The sequence below is a fragment of the Clarias gariepinus genome, chromosome 14 (assembly GCF_024256425.1).
Source record: "Clarias gariepinus isolate MV-2021 ecotype Netherlands chromosome 14, CGAR_prim_01v2, whole genome shotgun sequence".
NCBI lineage: Eukaryota > Metazoa > Chordata > Actinopteri > Siluriformes > Clariidae > Clarias > Clarias gariepinus.
This window is the reverse complement of record NC_071113.1, coordinates 16816491-16839414: the sequence shown is the minus strand read 5'-3', so window position 1 is coordinate 16839414 and position 22924 is coordinate 16816491. Positions and strand designations below refer to the sequence as shown.

The following is a 22924-nucleotide window of genomic DNA, read 5'->3' as shown; positions in this document are numbered from 1 at the left end:
TCATATGTTGGTTTAATTCTATTAGACTACAAAATACAACTCTTCTGCAGAACACAGTCAAGATGTGTTCTTATGTGAGAATAATTGGATTACCAGTCAGAGCCCTCTCCACCCTCCGTAAGCAGCAGGCACCTAGGTCAGGATCTTACAGGACCCCTTTCATGTCCTGTTCCCTGCATTTGAGTGGCTCCCAGCAGGATGACGGCTATGATGCCCCAACTGTAGGACTCTGAGGAGGAGAGCAACCCAGGGCTGCTCAACTTACTACTATCCTTGTCCCTCCCTTTACTCCCATAAATTCAGTAACCATAATTCTTCACACTATGACCCACATTATAACCCTCTTCCACCCCCCAACCCACAATCCTTTAAATAGACTCATGGGCTCTCATACTCTCATACTCATGGATGTCTGGACTCTGCTGTGACCATTCATCTAATGCTGTTTCTACATACCAATGTTTACAAAAATTAACATTAAGTTATGAATAAGTTATTAATATATGCATCTATTTATCACCTTTTTCTAATTTCTTCATTTACCTGTCCTTTGTTTCAGCTATTAAGCTATTTTCACAGTTTATACAGTTTATACTTATTTACAGATATTTTTTGCAGATGTTTACTTTTACAGATATTATATACAGATGTTTACTCAAAGCTTCCAAACTAAATATGCAGATGATCTTTTGTGGAAACCCCTAATCGAAAGCAGGTGAAGAACAACAACATGACTTACTTTCTCATAATAAAGAGAAAGTTTCTCATATTCATGACTTACTCTCTTAAAAGGATGAATTTCTTATTACAATACTTGGTTACTAATAACCCATAATCTTTTGAGATGTCATTGGTAATGGGAAAAGGTCATGGTTAGCAGGGTTGTTATTAGCAGTGAAATGATTTCTATCCTCCTCTGTTGTTAGTATGTATTCTCAAATGACATCAGAAATTGCTTTATTTATTATAATTTTTTTTTACTGATCTTATTTCCTTTTGATCGTGGTTTAAAATCATTACTTAATCACTGTCAAAGGTTAAAAGGTTAGAAAGGTTTAGAAGTCAGGTTTATAACACAGTTCTGTGTGTAATCAAGCCTATCTGTGTTTAATCAGGTGACTGTTCAAACTTTTGTCTGGCTTAATACTTAAAATCTAATTAAACATTTTGAAAACAGATTGTTGTTTGATAAGTTTATCGATTATTTAACATATGGTTCTCTAAGTTAATACTAAATGAGTGGATGAATGAATAGATTTGGTTAAATACAATCCTTTATATTTGCAGTAATAATGGACAAGGACATTAGCCAGTATGTTTTCACAACGTTGTTTGTTCACTTCTTGGAAAGTGTCTGCTGAGTGTGTGCTCAGTCATACGTATAAGAGATGACAAGCTAGTCCAGGTGCAGTTAACACGCACACACACACACATGCTTACTAATTGTCAGCTACAGCTCTTAAATGCTCAGGGTGAATGACAGCAGCTTCTGGGGGTTAAGGACATTGTGTAGAGGGGGGAGCACTCCAGGAATCTCAGAATGGCTTTCCCAAAAGGCACTAGAGAAAGCATAACCTCTGGCCTTCCTACTGTGTTTACCCAAAGTTAATGAATGAACCAGTGTTGATGTAGAGAAGGAATGAAAAATCTTCTCTGTTTGTCGCTGCCTGATTTCTATTCCCCATCTTGGAGTCAGTGATGGAGACATACCCCAGATCAGCAAAAAGTTACAAAAAAAATGCTGCCATGAGACAGAACAATGCAAAGCATGTTACATGAGCTTTAAAGATAAACTATACAAACCACAACATACAGACAGACAGACTTCATCTGTTCCTTACACATTATCACTCACTCAACATGCCAACAAAGTAACTGTCACATACAGTACATGATGAAACACGATGAGGAATCTTTATCCATGTAAAACAGAGAAGGAGGGGCAAGTTGTTCTTACTCTCTCCTGTATATGAATGTGAGGGAGGGGACAGACCGGATGAGTGGAATGAGAAAAGGAGGGACAGAGAAAGGGAAAGAGTGGGTGAGGAAGAGAGAACAGCTCTCTGTTTGTGGAGCAGAACAGGACCATGTTGTCAGGCAGTTGTGTAATTTGGATTGGAGCACTGTTCCTGGGGCTTTGGGCTCCAGTGACGAGGGCTGTTGAATTTCAACACCATGGATATGGCGAGATGGTTCGCATTCTGTTCTCCATCCAGAGCCAGTGCCCATACATCACTCGCATCTACAGCATTGGTCGCAGTGTGGAGGGACGCCACCTTTATGTCCTGGAGTTCAGCGATAATCCAGGCATCCATGAAGCATGTGAGTGTTTTTCCTCAGCTACCTCAGTCAGCCATTCATTGAATAAATGATAGCTAATGATGTACAGTTGCCAGATGACACTACCTAAGCTCGGGTAGGGATGTATTCTAAAGGGAGATGATGCACAATCTACAGTATTTGAGCCAGCCAATTTAAACCACAATTAACTTCATGTGAGCAATTTAAAATGAACTAAACATAAAGGACCATTTGTTTTCTGATTAGAAATCAGATGAGACCTGATGACGCTGTTTTTCTCAGCTTTTGAAAGAAAAATAAAAGGTCAGTCAATAGCTAAAGTACACAGAAATGGCTTTTGTGCACATAGCACACATAGTTTACATGAATCAAGGAAGGCCAGCTGTGAAAGCCACTAAACTTTTGTCTGTCCTCTTGTAATACACTGGAAATCTCGTCTTACAGTGATATAAAAATGCTGAGGTGTAACCATATTGGACAGTTTTTGTCTCTACACTTTCAGTTGACAAAAAACAAATGTGTGAGTGGTTTAAGTCTCAGCCAGGATGGCTTTTTTTGCTGATGTATGGGCTTCCTTCAGTAGAATTGGAGGATGTATGCATGTTCCACAATAAGGTGAAAAGTACAAAAACAGGAACCTCGCCAGCATAGTCCAGACCATGACTCCACTTGTCAGTTTATTATCAACATGGTGCTTATATTAAGCAGTGTGCTTGTGACTGTAAAGACTGTCGGATCTTAGATGTAATCTGATGGACTGTTAAAGCAAAAAGAGACACCAGTTTAATTCAATCTCTTAGTCATTCACATACAGTACAGTACTCAGTAATCCAATCATTCAGTGATTAACAACTGCAAAATTTGTAGACCTTCTCTGTCACATTGCCAATTCTTGATTGCAAAATTACAAGTAGAGGGGGAAAAAGTGTTACATTCAAGAAACCTGTGATATTGCACGGCTTTTAGCACAGTGTGTTTTTAATACACAAGTGTCAATTAGTGAAATTAAATGTAAAACGTATTGCAGGAAATATAATTACATATGATCCCCATATAAATTTTACAGTGAAGCAAATATTAGATCTCCACTTATGTGCTCTTTGCAAATATGGCTACGTGCTCTTTTAACTTCCTGACAGTGGTCGCTTGACATGTGTTTTCTAGTGGAGCCGGAGTTCAAGTATGTTGGAAATATGCATGGGAATGAGGTGCTGGGCCGTGAGCTTCTCATCCACCTTGCTCAATTCTTGTGTGATGAGTACCAAGCAGGGAACCAACGGATTACAGAGCTCATTCATAACACACGCATACACATTCTGCCCTCCATGAACCCAGATGGCTATGAAGTGGCAGCAAAACAGGTAAGAGAAGCCATAATTATGAAAAAAAAAAGTCATAAGAGCTTTTTCATATTTACTTTCAATGTGAGACAGTCAATTTTGTCTCTTCAAGATGAATCAAACTGCCTATATGTACAGAGATCTGGGCCTATGCATTATAAAATACAGTATGTCATCTGTTCCAGCCTGAATAACCACACTGCAAGTACTTTTCTTAAAGCAGAAGTTCGATGCCCAGCAAAAAAAAAAAAACATCACTGTTCACTATATACAAAAATAATAATTTACACTTCTTCATAATTCGATTATAAATTATTTAAAAGTTTGGACACAAGTTTGGATTTATTTTCTATATTCTAGAACATTACTGGATTTTTTTTTTCAAAACTATGTAATTACACATATGGCATTAGGTAATTAAGTAACAACAAGAAAAATAACAACTACAACAACAACAAAAGTCAGTTGTTATTTTAAGACATAAATACCAGCTGTTTTGCAATACTTCTTGCAAGAACAATATTGTCAAGTGGATTTGCGAAATCCATTAAGCACCATGATGAGACTGGCTCTTATGAAGCAAGACCAAAACTAACCACTGCTGCAGAGGAGAAGCTCATTTAGAGATACCAGCCTCAAAAAAAAGCTATTTATATCTCCTTAGATAAGAGCCGTTATGGGTTTACATAGTGTAAGTAGCAGACATATCTCAATGTTAACTGTTTAAAGGAGATTATTGCATTTCTTGGATACTTCAGTATTGTTTGACAATGTAGAAAGAAATTAAAGTCAGGAAAGACCAAAGAATTAGAAGGTGTCTCCAAACTTTATTTTTTTTTAACTACACATACTAAACAAAATAAATTGGATTGGCTTCCAGGGTCCAGAGTCTAATGGTTACCTCGTGGGCCGTGGGAATTCCAAAGATGTGGACTTAAATCGCAATTTTCCTGATCTGAATGCTCTCATGTATTACAATGAGAAGAACAATGGACAAAATCACCATTTGCCCCTCCCAGACAACTGGGAGCACCAGGTGGGTAGCACAAAACATTTAAAGGACAACTTATTTTTTTCTCTTTTCTAAGCAGTATGACTACCAAGATAACTGAAATAGCATGTATGAGTCATTGAATAAAATGAAAGGAAAAAATTAACATATGAAAAAACATATGAAACCTAAGTAGCAACTGCTATCACTTCCTGCATTGTGCTGTTTTACTTTAATATCTAACACAATCTTGCACAAGCATTTTTTATTATCTATAACACTAGTCATGGCATGGATTGCATGAACCCACAGGGCAGAAAATATTGTTGTTTTATGAGTACAAGCTATCCATCACTCCCAAGATAAGTACCCTTCCGAGGTCTCACAATACTAGTCTGGTCTGTATCATAAACTGACAATTCAAACTTGTTGTTTAAATTAGCAGACCCTGAAGGGGAACTTTTTCATCAAGCATCATCAACTCCCCGAAATGGTGTGCTGTTACATTTCAGTTAAACCACGGACTAGTCAATGTGAAAGCATAGGTCAGTGAAGGATAATAAACAATAATTTTCTCCTACAGAGTGTGAAACTCAAAACACACTGAAGCTCAGGTTTATATATATATAAAAAAAGTTACAATCTTTTTTTTATTTGAATACTATCCATGGAATAATATCTTAATTTAACACCTTTGTCTAAATAACATATTCAGATTAAATCATTCACACAAGAAAATAATATTTTAGATATGAGCTAAGCAAGATGCCATAGGGCCTTTATCCCACACATAACAGTGCTGGAAAGTTCTTTTCCCCTGAAAGCGAGCTTTCTGTTAACTGAGGTCACTTAGAAGCCTAGATCCATTAATAACTCTCTGTTTTCCCCAAACAGAGCTGAAATATCCCAGCAAACTATAGTGCCAAACGGATCTGATCCAAAGCAATAAATACCACCAACTGTTTATTCCCCTCATTGTTTTAATATGCTGTATTATGTCATGTTAGATGGCATAGATCATGTTTTACATTGGGCAGTGTACAGTATGCCACCCCGCTTTGTGGTAAGTAAGTGAACGGTACATTAACATATACTGTTTCCCTCTTGGGCTCTTTCTGGCTCTAGGTTGAACCAGAGACTCTTGCAGTCATTAAATGGATGCAAAGTTATAACTTTGTTCTATCAGCAAATCTGCATGGAGGAGCAGTGGTGGCAAACTACCCTTTTGACAAATCCAGAGAAGGCCGTATAAGAGGCAGGTCTGCATATTCTGCCACTGCAGATGACAAGCTGTTCAAAAACGTGCGTATTTAAATGAGTAAATGCTTATCATTTTTTTTAAAGTAACTCAATTAAATACAACTTCATTTGTTTTGTTTATTATATTGTGTGTGTGTGTGTGTGTGTGTGTGTGTGTGTGTGTGTGTGTGTGTGTGTGTATCTGTGTGTGTGTGTGTGTGTGTGTGTGTGTGTGTGTGTGTGTGTGCGCGCGCATAGTTGGCAAAAACTTACTCCTATGCTCACAGCTGGATGCATAAAGGCTATAACTGTGGAGATTACTTCGAGGAGGGGATTACAAATGGAGCCAGCTGGTATACTCTTTCCAAGGGTCAGTGCATGCCTTTATTGAATTGATTATATCTTGCAAGATTATAACATTTTTTAAATGTTTCATGTTTGACCTACGTAATTACTCAAATTATCACAAAACCAGTACTGAATTATTTTCACATTGTGTGAGAGTTCTCAATGCATTATCTATACAGTTAAACATCACTATTTTATGATTGCAGGCATGCAGGACTTTAATTACCTATACACTAACTGCTTTGAGATCACTCTAGAGTTGAGTTGTGTTAAATTCCCTCCGGCTAGCAATTTGGCCAGAGAATGGCTAGCCAACAGGGAGGCTCTGGTGTCCTACCTGGAACAGGTGAGTCCCCCTTCCCAGGACTTGGTTCACATCGTACTTCACTTAAAAACACTTAGAAGTTTAAGTTCCTAGGGAAAGCATACACTGGTTAAAGTGCATTGTGTCCATAATGAAATGGGAAATTAAAGGATGTAGGATGTTAGATGAGATGTGAGAGAGGGACAGACAACAACCCAGTGTTGTACCATTGCATTAGACTGTAATCAACCTGCCTCTTTGTGCTTTGAATGGGCTATACTGTAGGTATAAAAGTCACAGTCTATATAATACTGCTCATTGTTAGAACAGAACACAACATGGAAAGAGCATTTACTGCCTAAAGTAAAGGACATAGACCTATACAAGTCACTGTAATTTAATTTGTCCCCAGGTTAACCATGGCATAAAAGGAATGGTCTATGATGAGAATAACAACCCCATCAGCAATGCAGTGATCTCAGTGGCAGGCATAAACCATGATATAACCAGTGGTTAGTAAATCTTCATACTATGGATTTAATTATTGTTGAAGTACCTCAAAAGTAATATCTAATGCTATATCTATGTCTCATGTATTAGGTGCAGATGGAGATTACTTCCGTCTACTTTTGCCAGGAACCTACACTGTTACTGCCTCTGCACCAGACTATCGGCCATCTACCAATACAGTGACAGTCGGACCTGCAGAGGCTATACAGGTTAAAAAAAATAATAATAAATAAATGAATAAATTATATCGGTGGCATAAATATACATTTGTTTTAATTGCACAAAATAGTTTGTGAAAATATTGATTTATGTTTTATGCTTTCAGTTACACTTCTATTTGAAACCAGCACCAAAAGAAACAAATTTGAATGAGAAAGTTCATCAAGATAAGAAAAGCTTGTCAGCAGCCAAAGTTCCTCCAGCCAACCTTGGTCCAAGATAAAAATAAAAAAAGGACACCTTCCTTGGAAAAAGTTGGCAAAGGAAATTTAGACTATCACTGTTACAAATGACATCACTGAAACATACTGTACTTCCGCAGGCCTCTGTTTGTCCTGGATTATTTATAGTATGTTTTTCTCAAGATTCTACTGTTCTACTGAAATTCATTTATATTCATGTAACACTTAGGAAATGCATGTTTTAAATAATGTCAGATTCATAGGAAGGAATCAGCATACAATTCATAATATATTTTAAATAATAAGACAATGGTATGAGGTGCGATTAGTATTGTACATCAGCACTTTTAATTTAACACTCTTCCTTTGATTAAGCAACATTTTATGCACACCAAAAAAATGTAATCAAGCATAATCAAATGTAGCAATGAATGGGTCCTTAGTATTGTCTTGATAAGTTTGCAATTACAAATGCCAACTTCCACTGAAAAGTTAATATACATATCATAGATACATTTGGGGTTTTACAGGTAGTAAGATTGCTACAGTATCAGTAAGGTTACTGAAAAGCACTGACTATTCACAGAACTGTAAAGACCATTTGTATATGCTGTGTAGTTCTGCAATGATCTTTATAATAATAAGAAATTAATACTTTTATATTTTAAAGAAATGAATTAGGTTTGAGTAATTTATAATTAAAACAAGATGAAAAATCCGAAATGCTTAATTTTTTTATTGATAGTTAAATACGGAAAATAGTAAATAAAACAAATCTATTATTAACGAAAGTGTTGGATTAAAACTATTTAACTACTTTATTATTTGATACGTCTTGTTATATATTTGAACACCAGAGGTCACTGTTGTCCACTTAAAATGTTTCCACATGCTAGTTTGCTAGTTTTTAGGCCCAGTTGTCCCCCTTGTATTAATCATTCTAGAAGAATTTACTGTGTTAAAATGTAAAGGTGTAACTTTTTAATTATAAATCTCTAAATACCAATGATCTACATGTTCACCTATGTATTTATCTTTAGCGATGCAAAAGCCAATGGATTATTAACTGTTTTGCCATGTATGACAAACAGAAAAATATAATATGTTTGACGTACAGGAAAAGGAAAAACTCACTCTGGGAATGTCCTAAACCCTGGACCTGTGCCCTACAACCAGAAAGTACATGAACAAGTCATCAAATGTTGATAACAACAAATTCCTGTTTTCACTGTAGCAAAGAATAGTACAATAGCCTTTCACACACACACACACACACACACACATATTTTCATATATATATATGAAGTGAAGTGAAGTGAAGTGTACTAAAAAATGAAGCATTTTATCCTCAGGTCCTTTTTTGCCAGTGTACAATACCTCAAGTCAATAATTATAATGGTGGCTCGGTGGATCATAGGTTAGCATTATTGCCTTACACCTCCTGGATTGGGCATACAAATCTCACCTCCTGTCTAAATCTTAATCAATGTAATAATATTGTATAAATCTATGAGGTAGCTTTTAGGTTAATCAAATTTACCTTCTACAATTAAAGTATATAAATTCCATCTTACAAAATCAATAAGTTTAAATATGTTTAAATATGCATAGTTCCAGTAAAAGCCTCTGGTATGTACTGTACCGGTACTGACAATCAGAAGAGTAACAACCAAGCCAAAAAAATTCCGCTCTGTACCAAATTGTGAAAGCAGACAAATGACGAGAAATAATAGAGAATGGAAACAGAGAGTTCAACACTCACATGATCACAGTCAATGAAAAGGAGTGTAGGAGTGGACATAAAACAAGCTCTTTATGTAGTTTGCATGGACTGATCTGGGGTATTCTCTCAGATGCAGTGGGTGGTGTGATGTGTAAGTGATGAGGAGAACAAGCTGAATACATTAGTGTGATCTGGGATACAAAAAATATTATAATCCAACTATAAGTCCTCCAGTATATCAGCTAGTGACTCAATTTTGACTCAGTTTGTAACTCATGGAAAGGATGCTTGCCACCTATTGTAACAGCTAGTGTACACGAGATTCACTGTGGGAAATATAAAAAAAATGAATAAACCTCATTGTATTTGCAGCAATTTAATAAATGAATGAAATAAATTGTCTGTGTGAATTGCTTGCATGGTGGCTCTGGCTATTGCTTTAAAAGTTGTAGAATTTCCTTCCATTGTTTTGCTGTCCAGGGAGGTCAGGAAATGCTGACACACTACAAATCTGTTAAAATGTATGCTTTTTAAGGTGAGTAAAAAAAAGAAAAGAGGGCCATATACCATACATTTTTTCATCTCCTATAACACTTATTCTGTTTAGGGGGCCTAGAGCCTATCCCAGGAGACTCTGGGCACAAGGTGTTGTACACCATGGACAGGGTGCCAGTCTATTGACTCTGGAGGTGCGAAGCCAGTTTAATCTAAAGAAATAACTTACAGGGTTGAGGGTTCGATTCCCATCTTGGGTCTGCATGTTCTCCTTGTGCTTGGTGGGTTTCATCTGGGTGCTCTGGATTCCTGCCAAATATAGAACAGAAACGTTTTTTTTAAAGTTTTTTTTTTTTTTTTTTTAACTGGAGATTGTGGACATTAGCTTTTCTCTTACTGTTGTTTATTTACATTTCCAGTATTTGAAAATCCAATGTAGAAGTATAGAAATACAGAAATCACAGAAATACAGAAATTAAGATTTAGACTTTTTATTAGGCAAAAAAAAAAAAGATGTGTTTAGATCTACAGTATTAAATTATTATTTACATTCTGAATTTTTACCAGCTTAGATACCACACTAACAGATTATGAATTTAATGTCCATAATCATCATAATAATTGTACATTTTACATGCTTTTGGTTTGTCTTTGCCAACAAGATGAACCTTTTCGTGAATATTTCTAACATGACCTGTCCCTACGTGTTACACATGAGTAACAGAGTAACAGAGCCTTGTAGTCGAATTTACGGCAGGCATGTGTAAGACAGCCTTCACAGAAGACCCATGGGGGCGTATTTATTGACCCACCCGTATTCCGAAAACCACAGCTGCTTGTGCTAGCCCTGTCGGCGGAGTGTAGGAGGAGTGAGTATCCAGGCCAATCCCATTGCACGATGTGAGTCCTACTAGGCGGGATATGCTGGAAAACGGGTGTGAAACGAAGCGCCCCGGAGGGTGGCGATGTGAGTACGGGGAGCGGGGGATCAGCCTGTTGAATGTTCGGGATGACAGCTGATTCCTGTGCGGCGCAGACGCCAAACACAGCGAGGGAATCATCTGCCAGCGGGTCAACACATAGCTGATAGCGCTACAAAGCTTTCCTCTGCTTAGATAGATTTATGGATGGCAGAAAGCGAGGAGCGATCAAGCTGTAAATAAGTGGACTTAAAGGAAGCTTAACGCCACAACAGCCTTTCTTTCTCCACCAGGTCCCTGTTTCTCACACAGGTAAGTGGAACTCAGTCACAACAGTGTGCACAGGTACAGTACCGCTTCCTAGCTGTTCTCCTGAGTTAGTGTTTAAGGCAGAGGACCGTTAGTTACAGCTCGGTGTTGGCGCACATCCCTGTCCACAGCTAAGAGCTATCAGTCTGTGATAACAACTGCTATTACACTGTGTGTTCATATCTCTCCAAATATTTGTTCATGGACATATTCCTAGACCAAACACATACAGCTGATCTCATGAACTGCTCCTAATAACCACCACCAGAAATGTGAGATTTCACACGTCCTAACATGATGTGCATGTCATCACTTCCAGCTGTTTTCTGATTAGACTGGAATAAAACATCCTCCTGTTTCTCAAACTCAGGCTGTTTACTCATTTATTGAAATCTTTACTACAGCTTCCTTTATTTCCCTACACACACATTGTGGGATATTCTGCGGAGCAGCATTTTATCGAGGGTGTATGTGTTTGGGTTTGTATGTGTCGTTGTGTGTGTGTGTGTGTGTGTAAGAGAGATAGAAAGAGAAAGATGGTGTTGGTGGTCAGATGTCTTGCTGCTCACCTGCCACATGGCAGTTGGTGACAGTTGACTCGCCACTTGATGTGTTTGCGGAGACCTCCATTACTTTTCCGCACCCCGAGAGGTGTGAGAGTGCATCAGTCTTTTACTTACTGATTTCTTACTGATCTATCTGATTAAATACTCATAAATGTAATCACTGAGCCATGTAATTACTGCAGCACATAATTACGTGTCAAGCAAAAGTTGCATTTGCAGAATATGTGACACGTCAGGTATTAAGTCGCACGGGGTAGTTTTGTGTTATAACGAAATGTATCAAATTTTCAATTTCAGCAAAATTGGCTGATTGAATACCTTATCTTTCTGATCCTTCAACAGAATTTAGAAAGTTTGCTTATCCTAAACATCGTTTGAAAGCACTTTAATGAACACTATCCCACCTGGTTACTCAAGTTGTTATAGAAAAACATGAATAAATTCATGCTGTTGGTGAAATTATTTTTAGGGGTAGCAGGGACATCCTGGTGTCAAAATAAGGATTTTTTTCTTAATGCCACACAGAATCTTCATCTTCATCATTTACACCAATTTATCCTATATACAGGGTCGTGGGGAGCCTGAAGTCTATTCCAGGAGACTGGGGCATGAGACAGGGTACACCCTGGACAGGTTGTCAGTCCATAGCAGGGCACATACACATGCAATCTACTGTGGACACTCACTCGCACACTACAGGCAATTTGGGAGCACCAATTACCTTAATCTGCATGTCTTTGGACTGTGGGGAGAACATGCAAACTCCATGAGAAACAGACCCACGGTGGGAATTAAACCTGGATCCTGAAGGTGCACGGCAACAGTGCTAACTAGTTTGAGGCCTGTCACAGAATCTCTATTTAAATATTCAAAAAATATTATATATATAATAATTTCTGATGTTTTTCTTCGAGGCCCTCCTCATAAACAAACATCAGCCACCAGACATGATACAGTAATAAACTTGGTATCAAAATGGAGCTTACTGTACAAGGTATTTAAATATATACAGATCACTCAAAATGTAACTTAATACCTGATTTGAAGCAAAACAATAATGGACATATATGAAGTACTGTATGGCTGTCTCTTTCCTAATACAATTCAAAGACTACAATGACATAATTTTTTAAGTCTCTCACAAAATTTTTAAATTGAGTTACAGAATACATACGTTTGCACATCCTGATTTTTAATATTACCTCTAGTACATTTTTTTAGTTGCTAAAGAAAAACTACAGCTTACTATATCATACTGTACAGAGGATTACTACATCAGCTCTTAACTCAAAGAGTTGCTTTCTGTTAAATCATCATTTACAATCCTCATGGATGCTGAATGATGATTAATGTAAAATATCTATTAATAACCCTGATCTACTAAATCTGTTGTTTCCCGTGAGAAAGCCATTCTCTATGATTAACATGCTGAGAGCATTTTGACAATCTTCCGCTTAGATCTCTATAAATTTCAGTCTGCTATTAATGAATTAAGAAGGCATCACTTCTTATGCTATGTGTAACATACTTTTGCAGCTTACAAGTGTGTGGCATCAAAGTAAGCTTTTATTTTTTGATCCAAGCAGCAAAAATTCTTTTTTCATTAATCAGAATTTAAAGACTTTATGCAACTACTTTTCTGTTTTTTTGTTTTTTTTTTTAAAGATTTTAAAGTTTGTTTGGATTGTAGGAAGTGTCCAATGGTGTTTGTCTTTCAATACTGAATCTAGTCTACTGTACAATACCTAGAGCACTGTCCTTCCTACAAGGATTGCTATAGAGCAGAAAATGCCCTTCTACCCTATAGATCTATGTTGTGGCCCTTAAAGTGTGTCGCAACACTGTCTGTATGGTCTCATTGCGGGCCTTACCATGTGTCCTTAAGTGTCCACACTTTGTCTTTATGAGCTTTGTTTTGTGGGTGCTGGACTTCATCACAATGTCTTATCACATATCATGACACCTATGATGCATACCTGTTCATAATTCTTGGCCATTATGTGCTGTTTAGTGTGCTTTTTCAGAAGATTAGCACTGCTGCTACCTTTCCTGATATTCCCCAGTTGGATTTTTTTTCTTTGTGTTATCTGGGAAAAACATCTGGGTATCTGGGTACCAATCTAGTTACATATCTAACATAAGAATAAAGTTTTCTATTTTTCTTTACCAGAATGACAAAAGCTGTGGTTGTATGACAGCGTTCTTTATACCACATCAATGTCAGTCGATCACTTTGTTGTTGTTTTTTTTGCCTTTGATATACTCTCTCTACAGTATCTCTCTCACACACACAGAAAGGTTTACGGGCGATATTCACAGTAGTACCTTGTGGTTGTATTCACAGAATCACAGTGTAAGCATAAAAGAGTTAAAAAATATCTTTTTTGGCTAATATAGATATATTACATGGACTCTCATGGTGATATTTTTAAAAAGTGGCCCCCTATATTACAAATTATTGATTAGCATTTCCATTTCTTTTTCAAACATTTTTATTTATTTATTTTTTCCAGAAAAGCATTTCCTGTTCTATGCTGCATAACATTCATGAGAGATTTGAGCCTAATGTGATGGGCAGTAATCCAGTGTCCTCATTAGGAGGCTGCAGCACATGCTTGTCTGAGAGAGTCAAGGCAACAAGCTCTCGTGATTACAGATCTGTCGGAAAGTCAGAAAGCTCAGTTGTCTTACTTCAACATTTACTGTAAATGAAATTTAGCAAAAATGCCAAATACCACTCAGGCTCCATGATCCTAAATCACTGTCAAAATGAGTGCACTGGGGAAATACTCCACCTTTCCACTAATGTGCTGTAGATTTCCCTGCAAAACCTCCCCGCAGCCTTGGCCACCTCCTCTTTCCTTTGAATGATGTCAATACAGAGAATCAGCATGCTGGTGAGAAATTGTGGAATGAGGAAGTATGTGGTTTTTCGAGGACGAGAGATAACAGGGTAGGTGGCAGATGTGACGAGTAATTTTGTTTTTAGGTTTTTAAAGACAGCTGTTTGGTATTACAAGAAACACAGGAAAGAGAGCAAAAGACAATTGCTGAATAAGGCCAAGCACCTAGACAGTTACATGTTTCATATTACTTGGGAAAGATTTTTTTTTTTTTTACCAGTTCCTGTTTGCGGTTCAGAGCCTTCTGACTTGTTCATGTGGACACAAACATGTCTTGAGCTTCTCGAGGGTGTGTTGGCTTTTGTACAGATCTTAAACTCTGTATACCAACATCCTAAGTGAAATATTTAAAATCCTAGATATATGAAACTGACATCTACCGGTGTTATCATCTACCGCTGTTATCATCTACCACTGTTATCTACACTGTAGTGTTTTTTTCCCGTGCATATCTTTATCAGGAACTTATTATTTAAAACAGATGTCGCCTTCTTCATCATACAGTCTGTTATGTGCAGAAAAGTAAAAGAGAAATCTGTTAACTGATCTGAAATAATCCACTGCAACACCTGTTAGAACTTGTTTGTTTTTTGTTTAGTTTTTTTTAAATCAAAGCATTTTTCTGGAGGCAGCATTCCTAGGCATGGTACTGTAAGTATCCGCAGGGTAAAAGAAGTGAGGTAATAGAAACAGAAACACGTAAAAACATAAAACAATAAGGACGTTTCCAGCTTGCTGCAGTGTATAATAGTAAAACAGAGTGAGTGTGTCTCTCATTGTTGGTAAGCAAACGGTCCTGTTCAATAAATAAAAGCGGGCAGACAACAGATCAAGTTTCAGGCCTGTGTGCCACATCCCTTCCTGTCTGACTGATAATAAGAGAATGAGGGAAGGGGAGAGAGAGAAAAGAGAGAGAGAGAGAGAGAGAGTTTAAAAGAAATCTAAATAGAGATTTGTGAGTATGTTTGGGTTTTATTTCCTCCAGGGCTAGAAAACACGACTGAGAAGGGAAAACCATAAATAGTGGCAGTATGAAGGTGTGGGTGATTTAGCATGGCTTGTTGCACATGGCCATTTGTATACATGCAGTGAAATGTGACACATTATGCAAAAGGAAGCACTGGCACTGTTGCAAGTGTCAGCGGTGTTGTCTGTTAAGCAAACGGACCCCCACCCCACATACACACACAAACACACACACACCACCACCACCCACACACATAGTTGAGGCTTACATCACCTTATTTTAATGTTAGAAAAACAGCATGTTGATTTTCCTAAGGTCTTGTTTAATATGTTTAGTTATTGACCTTCTACCTAGCTCCAGAACTTAAGCCCTAATCAAACATAAACCCAGAAACACCAAAGAAACATCTGCTGGCTGAGAGTTCCAGTGTGTCAGTGTGTTAGCATAAGGTGACAATATTTGCAATTGTAAACATACTGTTAGAACTGGCAATGTGGGTTATTTGATGTAGTGGCTTGCGACACACACACACACACACACACACAGTTTTAAATTCTACAGTGGCAACAATAATCAGCCGAATCCAAACCCCAAACTAAGAATGAGCCTATTTGTAACTGTTTTTCTCACAAGCAGTATCTAATTTGTGCTGAATCATGCTAGAACAGGATCCGGTACACTCAGGCTTGGCGTGCCTGCATCTTCTACTATTTGTTTATGTGGAAGATTATAGTAATAATAGCATAGTTTTAAAGATTGATCAATCTTTAATACATTCAGCTCATGTCCATAAAGGTAAACTGGTAAATAATAATCACAGCATGTTTAACCCCCCGTTATCAGGAACCACAAGCATTAACTACTCAGAAAGCAGCTGCTGGTAATGTTATTACTTATGAATTCAGCAAAAAAAGGTGACAGGCAGAACTAAAACTCCCTAAGGAAGGGAGGTATCGTTTCTATTTTTGAAACTTAAAACTATATTAAAATCAACAAGGCTGTGAGAATTTTATGACTACATTACAAAGCAATAAAATTAGGCAAATTATTATTATTATTTTTTTGCTTACTTTCTAATTTTCTGAAAATCTATTGTATTTTTATATATATATATATATATATCTATATTATGCCAATTCGTACATAATGTACATATTAGACACCATTATCCTTATCTAGCCTGGCACCAGGACCAGAATGTATTAATTAATCACAATTGTTCAATAGTTTTATATGTTTGCTTGTTTTGTTTATTTATTTGCTTGTTTACAAATCTTTAAAAAGTATGTCTAATGTAGACCTCTCTTATTCCTTATATGTAAATAATTTTTCTGAAATTTACAATGTCTCTGAACCGTTGTTACAGTATTCTTTAAAACCGTACAAATTAAATCATTTCTAGATCGATATCAAATCAAATATTATCTGGGTACTCCCAGTGATATTACATCACACAATAGTAAGGGACAGAGGCATCAGTGATGGCACAGCTGTGGCTTTGTCCTTGTTTGTGTGCACACAGATAACTCTCAGAATAGACACACTGCTGGAGAGAGTCTGTGTTTATAAAGCTGTCTGTTATTCTACTGACACTTTCACCCTGCTGCCAAATGCCAAGAAACAAACAGATTCATTATTTGACTTACAGAACACACAAATCAGTAGAGGGTTAAGGGCTTTTACCAGCAGGGGCAGTTTGGCAGGGCTGGGATTTAAACTCAAAGCCTTCTGCTCAGTAGTCCAGTGCTTTATCTGCTGTTCTACCCCTGCCCTACAAAGAGCCACCAGTTCCTTCGGTTTCACTCACCACTCCAGAGCTTGATCTTACCTCCAGTACATGCTACCTGATTTATTCTGGGGAATTACAGAATAGTAATTTGCTGATGAGTAATTATGCACTCTATCAAATGTTACAGCACATCCTACACCATTCTGTGTATTAATTTGCACATTGATCTATCTTTACATATTGCTCTTATTAACTGCATGCTTCCTGATCTCCTGACCTCTTCACTGCAAATCACATTTAATCTGGTTTTCTCTCTTTACACAATGTTTCTTGCATTTATTTATTTATATAGGTGATAATTATTCTTTTTGCTCAGCGCATGCATGCACAGACACCATGTGTGTGTGAGCTACCTCTTTCTCAGTGGGACCATATGCTGCTGAGCGCTTTTCTCTGTAAGATCTCTGTAGCTGTCTGCCAGGACATCAGTGTCCTTCATTCTCTCCTCCTGACTAGTGGAGCATAAACAAGGCATTATTTACAAATTTGCTTCACATGTACAATGTACAGTAATACATGGGCCTTAAATGAAAGTCATCTATGGAGTAGCTGCTTAGCTGGCGTGCCTCCTAGTGTTGGGCTTTTGTTTTAGTTATGATCATGGTTGACTTGCAGTTTAAATTTTGTTTGTTTGCCTTTTAAATTCACAACTAGGATTCTCTGTTCTGCAATGAAAATTCATAATAAGAGATATAAATATACTGTATGTACTATACACAATTCTGCAGACCCCTTTATAGTTTATGCACATATTTAGCTTATTTACTGTATACATGTTGAACTTTAATCCTCTTTTGCTGTTATAATAACCTCCACTCTTTAAGGACGGCTTCACTTTAGATTTTGGAGCATAGCTGTGTTGTATTTTCTCAATGCTAATACCCGCTTGTTTTTACACAAAAACATGTAGAATTAAACGAGGGGGTACTAAATTTTGAACATGACTGTATTTGACACACAGGCTGCAAAATGCCGGTTGATGCAATTTAAAATCAGTTGTTTGTGTAACAACCTCAGCAGCAACCTCATTTCCCCTCCGTTTTATCCACTTAGCATTCAACATTACCAGTATACTAATCACTGGCCTAATCATCTGTCATCATGTGCACCTGATTGTCACTGGTTCATGAATTGAGTTAGATGTTGTTGTTTTTTTTTTTATTATTATTATTTTAGAATGATTAAACGGTCAGTTTATGGCTTAACAAAAAAAAATAACATTCCTCTGAAACTGGTCAGGTTTAGGGACTGGACTGAAAATGAGAGAAAGTCTGGCTCTATGAAAGCAAAATTTGAAGAAATGATGGGTAGCACGGAGTCAAAGTTTTAAATTGATATGTAAAACTATAATTAAGCTATTGTGCTACAGTTATTCAGTACCCACAATGTAAAATACTTATGATGAGGAATTATTGTCCCATGCAAGATAATTATGTAGGGATTATCTTCTCATGCAAATTTAGGGAGTTTGAGTTACTGTCTGTAATTTTCCCCTAACAAACTAACCTACAATATTTGATGGCTCTTGTTGCTCAGGGTAGCTGGGTCTTCTCACATAACTTCTCCTTGTTTAAACTTGCACTGCTCTCCATACCCAAACCAAACCCAAAATGTAAAGGAGAAAGGCTGATGATGGTCCCTGTACGAACATGATGATTTGTGCATCAGCTGAGTAACTGATGAGTAGGACACATTCAGTCTGACTCATTCATCATGAACCTAATTTAACTGTTCTGATATGATCTAGCTGTGATCAGTCAGAAACATACTCAGCACTTTGTCAGTCCACACATCCTAGCGAACAAACAAACTACATTCCTCAAACAAAAAAAAGACATAAAAGAAACATTCCAGACTTACATATCTACCAGACATAACAGTCTGCTGGGAGACCTCATAGACAGTATATAGTACAGTGTTACAGAAGCTGCAGTAGCCAACACAGTCTATTATGTTACAGGAAAACAATTCCAGTTTTAGTTCAGCATCTTACGCTAAAGGAGATGTAATCAGTACAAGTTAGTGAAACTGATCATACTATGATGTTTTTGGGTAGGAATTCGTTACTCATTTTAAAATTCTGAAAATTTTCATTACTTTTTCATTGTGGTTGGTATTAATACGTCTGTAGAGTCCATATCCAGATCTACACTCATGACTGACACATTTATGGACGAAAGTGATGTGGTAATAAAATGAATGTGCTTGACAATACAGGCATTAAAAATTTATTCAACGCCATGAGCAGTACGTAAGAGTGTGCTCATGTGTTGTTGGTGTTTTGTGTTATTTTTTCCATAAAGTGTAACTGAAACTGAAATGGATTTGTTGCTTGTATTTTATGTTGTTTTTACCTAGAAATAAATACTGTAGTATAATAATATAATAAGTTATGAAGATGTCAGAGTAAGGGTATTGTATGTAGTATTTATATCTGATGAGGTTGTGTGCTACAGGACATCTTCTATGTTAAGAGTTACTGTAGGACTTGTCCACGACTGTAACAGTCAACATTCCTGTATTAACAGACACCGGCTCTAGACATGGTGCCACATTAGCTGCCTGTCTGAAAAGACTTTTATTCAGCTTTAAATATAAATCCAAATTTGTGACCTTTCATTTTTGAACATTATATATAAACTGTTTAAATAGCGTCGAGGTTTCTGTTTGCCAGTGGAAAAGGTGTTTTTCATAACAGGGAATTGGCTTTCTAGATGCAATATACATACACGTTAACATGCAGATTATTTAGACAGACCTAGACACACCTTATGGTTGTTGTAGGTGACTCAGACCCTTCTGTAACTTACACAGAGGGATCACCTGTCATCCACTGACCAGATGCCGTGGTGTTTCTCTAAGGCAGCCCCCATCAAGTGCGCACTCACACGTGCACACACACACACACACACCAGACAGAGAGGCCTTTGAGTCTGTGAAACATGTGCCTCCCCTTCTCTCCTTTCCTTCTTTATCAGTTTTAAGCTTTCCTTTTCACATACTCTCACACTATTATTTGTTTTCTATTCATTCAATATACATGTAATTAATGGATTAAGTAATAATATACTTTTTTCCCCTCATGGAGACAAGCAATAGCCTCGAAGAACTTTGGTCACATTGGCCAAGAAAAGTCCTCCATAAACACTCTCAGATGCTTACACAAATGCACATTGACCCTCTCTCTCTCACACACACTCACACACACACACACAGTTTTAACAGTACCTCACCCTGGGCTGTATGACTCAGCCAGTGTCTCTCTTGCACGATCCACCCAGTTAGGACACATCTGAATAATTAAATACATTTTACACTGTTTATAGACTTGCATTACAATCTAGAACATTCTGAAAGGAATGTTTTTCTGGTTGCATTGCTTGGGGTGATTTTTCTTTCTTTCTTCTCTGCTCTTCTTTCTTTCTTTCTTTCTTTTTGTTTTTGATTTCGCTCCCATTTGTTTGTATCTCACAGCTGCTTCAGTGTCCTGACTAATGCATGTGGAGTGATTGTTGGCATTGTGAGACATCTAGTGGTGAAATCTGTCATTACAGTCATCCCTACTGGAAGGAAGTTTATTTGTGCTACTCTTTCTCTCTCTCTCTCTCTCTCTCTCTCTCTCTCTTGCTCATCTCTCTCAGGTGATGTGTGAACATGGAGGCAGGCTCTGTGGTGCGTGCTGTGTTCGAGTTCCTGCCCAGTGTCTCAGAGGAGCTTCCCCTGTTTGCTGGTGATGTTGTTGAAGTCCTTAGCGTTGTGGATGAGTTTTGGTTGCTCGGGATCAAAGATGGAGTTACAGGTAAAATTCCATGTCGAGAATCATAATGTCACTTCACATATGTACATTCAAAGGCATTAGAAATAATATTTACTGGTAGAGATTTCAAATTACACATAAAAAAAAAAGCCTCATAATATCGAGGCAGTATGATGTTTCTAAAGACGTCTTCCAAGTGAGTTGACGTGTCACTGTTAAAGGTCGGTAATGATATTAATAATTTGTCAGTACACGCTAAAAAAAAGAGAATCTGTTAAGACTGATTGCAGTTCTCATCTGCATATTTTATTATCCTGCTTTATTAACTAATATCTTGTTTGGCTCTCCTTATAAGTGTGTCTATAATAGAATGTACAGATAACCTTTAAATATGTAGGGTGTTAACCAAGTTATATATATATATATATATATAACCTGCAGTTCTCATTATTAATTAATTCAACGTAAAATATATATTTTTTTAATTCCATTGTTTTTCAGGCCAGTTTCCTACCACGTTTGTTGAATCTGTCACTGTTCCTCCTACGAAGGCAGGAGAGCAACTCTATGTATGTATAAGTGACTTCAACTCCTCTGAGACGGGCAACCTACCCCTAAAAAGAGGTAAATCCTCTACCGGGTCAAGTATAATTTGTATGCTATGTCTTATTGGTGATCTTTACAGCAATAACTGCAAACTGTGATTGTGGGTAAACATGTTTTGTCAGGTTCTGCTTTTACTTGCATGCAGTCGTGCAGCCATTCCCAAAATGAAAAAGGCTGCAGGCAAATTTAAAATGTGAAAATCTTCCTTGACCCACCCAAACCTTTAATCACATATATAATCAACACACAAGACTTAGTTAAATAAAGAATATCATGTTGTTTAACTTCCATGACTTTAATTTATCAGTTCTGGTTATTTTATTTCTAATTTAATTTCTTTTTTTTTTTTAGCTCAGGTCTTTAAATATATATATATATATATATATATATATATATATATATATATATATATATATATATAAAACAAAAATATATAAAAATACTTTAAACAGGAATATTTAATGGGAATTTTAAACCTAGTTACAAATAACATTTTGTGGATCATTTGCAGTACGCTTCACGGCCCTCACATTGGGAAGCACAGTATTAATGGAAACCAAATCAAAAGTCAAGAGTCAAGGGTTCCCAAACTTTTTTTCATGATTTTCATCCAAGGTTTTCTTTTCAATTAGGTTTACACTGTAAATGTTTAGCACAGTGATTTTACACATAGACAATGCTATGTTTCTTTAAAACTTCCTATTGTCTCCATTAAGCACTCCCACCTCCTATGTGAAAGTATTTTCTAGTTTAAAAAATGTGTAAGGCTGGTACTCAAACAAACATTGTGGTTGGTTTAAAGGCAACCAGTTACTGTAGTACAAAAACCAGGCTAGAATAGCGTAGAAGTGTGAGACACTGAAGAAATCCATGTCCACTTGTACACCATGTCAGGACAATGAAAAAGATTTAATTTATTACAATAATTTAATGTTCATTGCTTAAATGGGACTCCTAGTAACATTTCAAATCAATCTTACACAAAATCAGTTTTTCATATTTCTACTTTTCTAATTCATTTTTAAATGAATTGACCCACATCAGGGCCTGTATTAACTACACGTCTCAGAATCACTCCTAGGGATCGCGCTCAAAGTTCATTTAGTACTGAAAATATTCCTACCTCAGAGTAGGACATAAAAGTTCTTTATAAATCTTTCTACTCTTTTTTTTCTGTGAGGAGTAGGACTGCGCCAAGGAAAGCGTGTGTAGTCACTTTTTATGAGACTGAGGCAACTTTTACGACAAAATTCTGCCCTACTCTTATCTGTAAAGATAAAGAGTGATTGGAGAGCTATTTGTGATAGCATCAATGCCACCTGTCAGACTCAAAAATGGGAGTAGGTTGTGTTAATGCAGTGCTGCTTATAACAGAGAATAAAAAAAAAACACATTATTTTAATGTGCATGCCACGGATGATGCCCGCAACTCCACGAATGCAGCTTGTCTATGGT

The 22924-nt window shown here is 37.0% G+C and overlaps 2 protein-coding genes across 3 annotated transcripts in view; both read left to right on the top strand.

The window, feature by feature from the left end:
- The first annotated feature begins 2030 nt into the window (after positions 1-2030).
- On the top strand, positions 2031-8449 carry cpn1 (carboxypeptidase N, polypeptide 1). The gene is made up of 9 exons (XM_053512271.1): positions 2031-2322; positions 3466-3662; positions 4522-4677; positions 5758-5934; positions 6130-6241; positions 6426-6565; positions 6936-7035; positions 7124-7242; positions 7359-8449. Exons 1-9 carry the CDS (start codon positions 2088-2090, stop codon positions 7473-7475), a joined length of 1353 nt encoding a protein of 450 aa, XP_053368246.1. The 5' UTR covers positions 2031-2087; the 3' UTR covers positions 7476-8449.
- A 2070-nt stretch (positions 8450-10519) lies between these two features.
- dnmbp (dynamin binding protein) overlaps positions 10520-22924 on the top strand; it is a 36069-nt gene continuing 23664 nt past the window's right edge. Inside the window, exons 1-3 of one of the 2 annotated variants that reach the window (XM_053511329.1) lie at positions 10520-10884; positions 20748-20905; positions 21365-21487. In XM_053511329.1, coding sequence (XP_053367304.1) covers positions 20761-20905; positions 21365-21487 — 268 coding nt within the window. In that variant the 5' untranslated portion in view covers positions 10520-10884; positions 20748-20760. The remainder of the gene's footprint in view (positions 10885-20747; positions 20906-21364; positions 21488-22924) is intronic. The other variant, XM_053511328.1, reaches the window with a different exon arrangement.

What these genes read in the sequence shown, in the direction of transcription:
- cpn1 (XM_053512271.1), top strand. Translation starts at nt 2,088, where the DNA reads ATGTTGTCAGGCAGTTGTGTAATTTGGATTGGAGCACTGTTCCTGGGG. An exon ending in ATGAAGTGGCAGCAAAACAG is followed by an intron (nt 3,663 to 4,521) that starts GTAAGAGAAGCC and finishes ATTGGCTTCCAG; the next exon opens with GGTCCAGAGTCTAATGGTTA. An exon ending in GACCTGCAGAGGCTATACAG is followed by an intron (nt 7,243 to 7,358) that starts GTTAAAAAAAAT and finishes TTATGCTTTCAG; the next exon opens with TTACACTTCTATTTGAAACC.